Source organism: Chelonia mydas, chromosome 23 (genome assembly GCF_015237465.2).
Source record: "Chelonia mydas isolate rCheMyd1 chromosome 23, rCheMyd1.pri.v2, whole genome shotgun sequence".
Taxonomy (NCBI): domain Eukaryota; kingdom Metazoa; phylum Chordata; order Testudines; family Cheloniidae; genus Chelonia; species Chelonia mydas.
In genome coordinates this window covers 2,649,017-2,655,566 of record NC_051263.2, presented here as the reverse complement: position 1 = coordinate 2,655,566, position 6,550 = coordinate 2,649,017, and the positions used below count along the sequence as shown (strand labels likewise).

The 6,550-nt window shown below is 67.4% G+C and overlaps 1 protein-coding gene across 1 annotated transcript; it reads right to left on the bottom strand.

The window, feature by feature from the left end:
* Nucleotides 1-622: 622 nt before the first annotated feature.
* Nucleotides 623-6,550, bottom strand: FAM98C (family with sequence similarity 98 member C). The gene is made up of 8 exons (XM_037884571.2): nucleotides 6,256-6,550; nucleotides 4,863-5,008; nucleotides 3,922-4,056; nucleotides 3,407-3,591; nucleotides 2,901-2,984; nucleotides 2,285-2,401; nucleotides 1,767-1,934; nucleotides 623-1,470 (listed from the first exon to the last, which is right to left on the bottom strand). The coding sequence occupies exons 1-8, from the start codon at nucleotides 6,273-6,275 to the stop codon at nucleotides 1,336-1,338; spliced, it is 990 nt and encodes a 329-aa protein (XP_037740499.1). The 5' UTR covers nucleotides 6,276-6,550; the 3' UTR covers nucleotides 623-1,335.

Here is a 6,550-nt window from a genome sequence, read left to right as displayed (position 1 = left end):
GCCGGGCCTGGGCTAGGCCAACAGCTGCCCCCTCTGCTCCATGCCACCGAGTTGCGGGGCGCCTGTCGACCACTCCGCCACCAGCCTTGCCTCAGTTTCCCCTCCTGGCCTTTGTTAGGATGTGAAGATAATTATGGAGATGGGGGGGGGGGTACGGGCAAGAGCGTTCATCAGCGTCACCCAGGGCAACAACAGGTGTGACGGGGGATCCCCACACAAGCATCGCAACCCCCTGAAATTCAGAGCCCTGAACCCCAGGATTCGGGTCACGTGATGCCGACGGAGTTACTGCCCATCGACCATGGGGAGAGGTGAACAGGGCCCGGGGCCCACCCCCTGCAGTTAGGGGGAAGGGGATCAAGGGGCCAGGGTGAGGCCAGCTCAGAGCTTCAGCCCAGCTCCTCCACCCTAACCCACCCCCTCCCAGGCCTGGGCATTGGCAGAGCTGGGGGGGGAGGGGAGCCCCGGGCTGGGGAGTGGGGGGTGCAGCACTCCAGGATCGGGGCCCAGGAAACTATCACACGGCCCCTCTCTGCTTGGCCCAAACCCGCCTCACATTCCCCGGCTGCGGACAAACCCCAGCCCCCCTCCCCACGCCCCGGCGCTTTTGCTGGAGCAGCCGTTTGCTTCGACACTTTAATCCCCTCGGAAGGTCCCTCCGGATCCATTTAAAGAACGTGTGGGCGGGAACGATCACAGTACAAACCCACCCCTTGACTGAGGCCAGAGCCTGAAATTTACAGCACAGACCCACCTGCCAGCCCCCTAACGCAGCCCGCCGGGGTCCCCAGAGCAGGACCCTCCCGCTACCTGCCAGCAAGGCAACCTCCTCGTGCCTCAGTTTACAAACGAGAATCATCCTCCCCCCCGCCCCCTCTTCCAAAGCAATCCGCTCCGCTTGCCAAGGCAAAAGCTGCAGCACCCCCTGCTGGGCGATGTGTTAAGTGCAACATGGTACACTCCCAAGAGTTTCCAAGCCTGACTTATTATGCTCCCAGCCCCCCTGCTCTAGCCACCAGACCCCACTCCCCTCCCAGAGCTGGGGATGGAACCCAGGAGTCCTGGCTCCCAGCCCACCCTGCTCTAAGCCCCAGACCCCACTCCCCTCCCAAACCTGGGATCAGAACCCAGGCATCCTGACCTCTGATCAGTAGCTGCTCTATCACCCCGTGGCTGTAGGGGGCAGCAGCCCCTCTGAGCCCCAACTCCCCTCCACCGCCCACTCTGCATAGGGGGGCTCTAGAGTCCTTGAGTCTTTGCCCCCCGGATGTTCTGCCCGTCCCCCCTGCAGTGTGTATGCGGGGGGGGGAGCTCCCTGCACAGACGGAGCGGGCTTCATTTCTTCTTCTTGCCCCGGCGGCCCCAGCGCGGCTGGCCTCCCCCGCCTTCGCGCCTCTTCTCCCACGTGGGCATGGGGGGCTCGATCTCATTGGGGCGGCCCCCTCGGTCCGGGACGCCGCCCATCAGCACCTGCCAGGGGGGTGGGGAAAAACAGGAGCAGAGGTAAAAGGCAAGAGAGACACCCAGCCCCCCCCGCTGCACCCACCCCGAAAGGGAGCTAACGGCGGGGTGGGAAGGGCCCAGCGCCTGGCCCGGCCGGAGCTCTGGTCCTGGTGCGACGCACGAGGAGGGGGAGGGGGGTCTCGTGCGCCGGCAGCAAGCTGCTCTGCATGGGGGTGGGGCTGCGGGGCAGTGCTGCGTGTTCCCCCCCCCGGCCCGGGCAGTGCAGCGTGTTCCTCCCCCCCCGGGCCGGGCGCTGCACGTACCTTGTTGATGGCGCAGCTGGTCCGGTGGCGGCACTGCCCGCTGCTGGCACTGACAATGCGCGAGGCGTCCTCGCGGGCGGCCAGCAGCCGGGCCAGGGTGACGCCGGAGGCGACCGACTCAGCCTGCCGCAGCGGGGAGAGGGCAGCCAGCAGGGCGGCGCCGTGGGCCTGTGGGAGGAAAAATCCTTCCCGGTGAGACAGCGTCAGCCCAGGTCAGACACCCCCGGCCCAGGGTCCCTGGGACCCGGCCCCTCCGCAGCCTCAGCAACTCCAGACAGGAGCCGGCGCCCCCCGGAGGGGAAAGGCCCCACGTTCCAGTCCCCACCCTGGGGCCAGATGGGAGCCAGAGCCCCCTAGAGGGGAAAGGCCCCACGTTCCAGTCCCTGCCCCCCCAGCCAGCCAGTCCCTGCCCTGGGGCCAGACGGGAGCTGGCGCCCCCCAGAGGGGAAAGGCCCCGTGTCTCATTCCTCGGCCCCAGCCAGGCCTCTCCCCTCACTGGAATCCCCCCGGCCCCTCACCTTCGCCCTCTCGGACCAGTGGAAGGACTGCAGGGTGACGCTGAAGCGCGTGATCATCATGCGCTTGCGACATTCGTACTCGGCGCACAGGGCTCGCCGGATCCCCTCCAGCGCCTCCTAGCCGGGAGGGACAGAGACAGCCGCTCAGCTGCAGGCTGCCAAAAAGCCAGCCCCCCCTTTTCCTCCCACTGCACTGGCCCCCTTCAGGGGAGACACTGAGGAACAGGGAGGGGTGCTACCTGTTCCAAGCCAAAGAGGGAGGCAGGGGCGGAACCCAGGAATCCTGACTCCCAGCCCCCCTCCCCACACCCACGAGACCCCAGTCCCCTGCCAGGGATCGAACCCAGTTATGATCCTTTAATGAAGGTCTGTTAAGAGCCCTATGCAATGGGGTGGGTCTGTGCAGGGTGGTTAGGCACCGGGATTCTCTGGCAGGAACAGGGGAGCCAGGCGCTGGGATTCAATCAAGGGCCTAACTCCCTTCGGCTGCTTTTGAACCCTGCAGCCCAGGCCAGGCTCCGCAGCAGCCGGGAGCTGACCCAGGGCCAGCCCTGAGCCAGGAGCAAAGCCGCGGGTTCTGCGCTGGCCCACGCGCCCCCCCCGGGCCCCTCCGTACCCACTGCTGAGCCGTCAGCGGCGCCCTCAGCAGTGGCGCCATCTCCTGGTGGCCGGGGGGCAGCGCGGACAGGGCCTCCGCTACCTAGGAGGGAGAACGCGAATTAAGCAGGGAGACATGGCGCGGGCACCGCAGCTGGCGAGGGAAAGGCGGCACCTGCCGGGAGGCTCCAGCAGCCCGAGACAGCAACAGGGGCTTGTCGTCCTGCAGCTGGGGTGCCCTGTTTATTCATTGTACGGCACGGTGCCTCGGAGCTGCAGCCAAGCCCCTGCCCCGAGGACGGATCGGGGCTGGCACCCCCTAGAGGGGAAAGGCCCCATGTCCCATTCCCTGACCCCCGAGCCAGTCAGATCGGGGCTGGCGCCCCCTAGAGGGGAAAGGCCCCGTGTCCTATTCCCTGCCCCCCCGAGCCAGCCGGATCGGAGCTGGCGTCCCCAGAGGGGAAAGGTCCCCGAGCCCCAGGCGCCCTGAAGCTCTCCCAACAATCGATGCATCTGACTCCTCACCTTGGATTTTATGTCCTCCAGGAGCTGGGGAACGGGGCAGGTCGGGGCCGGCTCCGGCCTGCCCAGCGCCTGGCTGATGAGCCGCAGCTCCCGCCGGGCAGCGTCGGCCCCCTCTCCCTGCCGCGGCGAAGGGGGGCGTTTCCAGCTCAGGAGCCGGGCGGCCTGCAGCTCTGAGCTCAGGAAGTCTTGGGAGAGAACACGGGGTGAGAGAGACACGGGGCTCTTCTGGCTGCGGCTGGCAGGGCAGAGGGGGTGCTCTGGGCACCGGGTGTCAGACATGCGCCAGCCCTCTGGGGCGGGGATCTTTATCTGGCCCAGGGCTACTAGGACTCCTGCATTCAATTCCCCACTTCCAGACCATCTGCTTAGACCCCACTCCCCTCCCAGAGCTGGGATAGAACCCAGGAGTCCTGGCTCTCCCCCAACCACTAGACCCCACTCCTCTGGGAGAGTCGGGAATAGGACCCTGGAGTCCTGGCTACCGACTAGCGAGGGCCCTTCCCGCTGTCACTTACACAGCAGCTGGAGGCAGCTGTGGGCGCTGCCCAGCCGGGCGGTCACATCCCCCGTGGTGAGCGCGGCGTAGGGGCAGTGCAGTTCTTGCAGCAGCCCGCTCAGCTCAATCTGGAAAGTCTCGGCGTCTTCAGGGCCTGCACCAGAACAGGAGAGACCGATGAATCCCTGGGCCCCGCGCCCCTGGCATGCTTCTGCCCCCCCACCCCGACCCCACGGAGTGGGCAGGCTGCACAGCCAACACCCCGCTGCTGGAGCAACCCCTGCCTCTTAGGGAGGGAACGCCCCAGGACAGGGGGTGGGGAATGGGGCACGGGGCCTTTCCCCCAGGGGGCATTGGCTCCCATCCAGCCCCAGGGCAGGGGACTGGCTGGCTTGAGCGCGGGATGTGTGTGTGGAAATGGGATTACTCTTGTGATAAACCGTTGGATCACTAACTGGGGTGTATCTGCCTCCATGACATCCTGCTGCAGCCAGTTCCGCAGATTAACGACACACACTCTCTATCTCTCTCTCTGGCAGATCTGTGTGCCCCATAACCATAGCATCTGAGCACCCCAGAGTGTATCTATTCTCACCACCCTGCTGGGGCGGCAGGGCAGAGCTATTATCCCTATTACACATATGGGGAAACTGAGGCACGGAGAAGCTAGGTGCCTTGGCCAAGGTCACACAGGGAGACTGTGGCAGGGCGGGAAACTTATCCCAGGTCTCTAACCACTGGGATACACTTCCTCCCCAGGGTGTAATTACGCTGCCAATATGATTATCTGTGATAACGAACCCAGGGGACCCGGCTGGGAGTGGAGCTCCCCGTCACTCCGGGGTTGGTGTCAGGCAGGTCACAGCATCACCAGGGCCGCTGGAGGAAAGGCCCCGTGTCCCGCTCCCCACCCCCGGCGCGCCAGCCCCCTCCCTCCTCATTTCCCGGCAGGTAACTCACGGCTGGTGGGACTGACGTCCTCCTCCAGGGGGCAGAGGGCTCGGAGCTCCCCCACCAGCTGGACGCAAAGCGCGGTGAACTCGGGGCTCCGCACCCCGGCCTCGGCCAGGCCGAGAAAGGTTTCCTCGGAGAGTGGCCCCAGGGACCTGGGCACACGGGGCAGGGGTCAGCGCCCCACAGACCTGGCCGCCGAGCCCAGATCCGACCACCAGCTCCCCCTGCCAGTGTGCCAGGCCCCCCACTGCACCCTACCCCCCAACTCTTCCCCAAAGTTGCACCTATTCCCCCCACTGCACCCACCTCCCTGTTCACCCTGGAACATTTAGCTCTCCCTGTCGTCCCCCCCACATCCATCCCCCCCAGTACCCCCAGAGCCCTGCTCCCCCACCCTCCGCCCACACACCCCCAGAGCCTCTACACCCTCCACACCCACTGATTTCCAGCCCCCGCAACCCCAGAACCCAGCCCCCTGCTCCTACATCCCCCCAACTATGTACCGTCCACACCCGCTGCCCTGCCCCCTCCTCCCACATCCCCATGCACGCACCCCACTCCAGCCCCCCAGCCCAAAACCCCCCCTCCAACCCCTCAACCCCCTGCCCCACGCACCCCACTCTACCCTCCCCAGGCATGCACCCACTCCACTCCCCCAACCCCCTGAACCCCACACCCCCATGCACGCCCCCCACTCCACCCCCCCAGCCCCACACCCCCCCAACCCCTTGCCCCACGCACCCCACTCTACCCTCCCCAAGCATGCACCCACTCCACTCCCCCAACCCCCTGCACACCACGCCCCCCATGCACGCCCCCCACTCCATGCCCCCTGTGCACGCCCCCCACTCCACTCCCCCAACCCCCTGCACGCCCCAACCCCACTCCACTCCCCCAGCCCCACGCACCCTGTGCATGCCCCCCACTCCACTCCCCCAGCCCCCCAGGCACGCCCACCCCATCCCATGCATCCCACTCCACCCCCCCGAGCCCCACACCCCCCCCTGCAACCCCTCAACCCCCTGCCCCACGCACCCCACTCTACCCTCCCCAGGCATACACCCACTCCACTCCCCCAACCCCCTGCACCCCACGCCCCCCATGCACGCCCCCCACTCCACTCCCCCAACCCCACCCCCCCGGGCACGCCTCCCACTCCACTCCCCCAACCCCCTGCACGCCCCGACCCCACTCCACTCCCCCAGCCCCACGCACCCTGTGCACGCCCCCCACTCCACCCCCCCAGCACCCCACGCCCCCCCGGGCACACGCCCCATTCCACCCCCCCAACCCCCTGCACCTCACGCCCCCCACTCCATCCCCACAGCCCCCTGCACCCCACGCCCCCCGGGCACGCCCCCCACGCTACCCCCAGCTCCCCGCGCCGAGCCGCCCCTACCCAGCCGGCCGCCGCTCCATGGCCCGGGGTCAGCGCCGCGCGCCACGGCCCGGCCCCAAGTTCAAAGTCTCCCAGCAGGGCGCAGAGCAGCCACGCACGGGCCCCGCCCCCTCTGCACCCCGATTGGCTATGGGGACGGCTTGGGCGGGGCTCGGGAGGCTAAGAAGCGGATTGGCTGAAGGTAGAATAACGACTCCCAGCCAATGAGAGCCTCCCCTTTCGCTCTCACCCGCCTCCCAGCCAATCTCCCACCACCCAACCAACCACAGCCTCCCCACCCGTCACCCACTGCCCA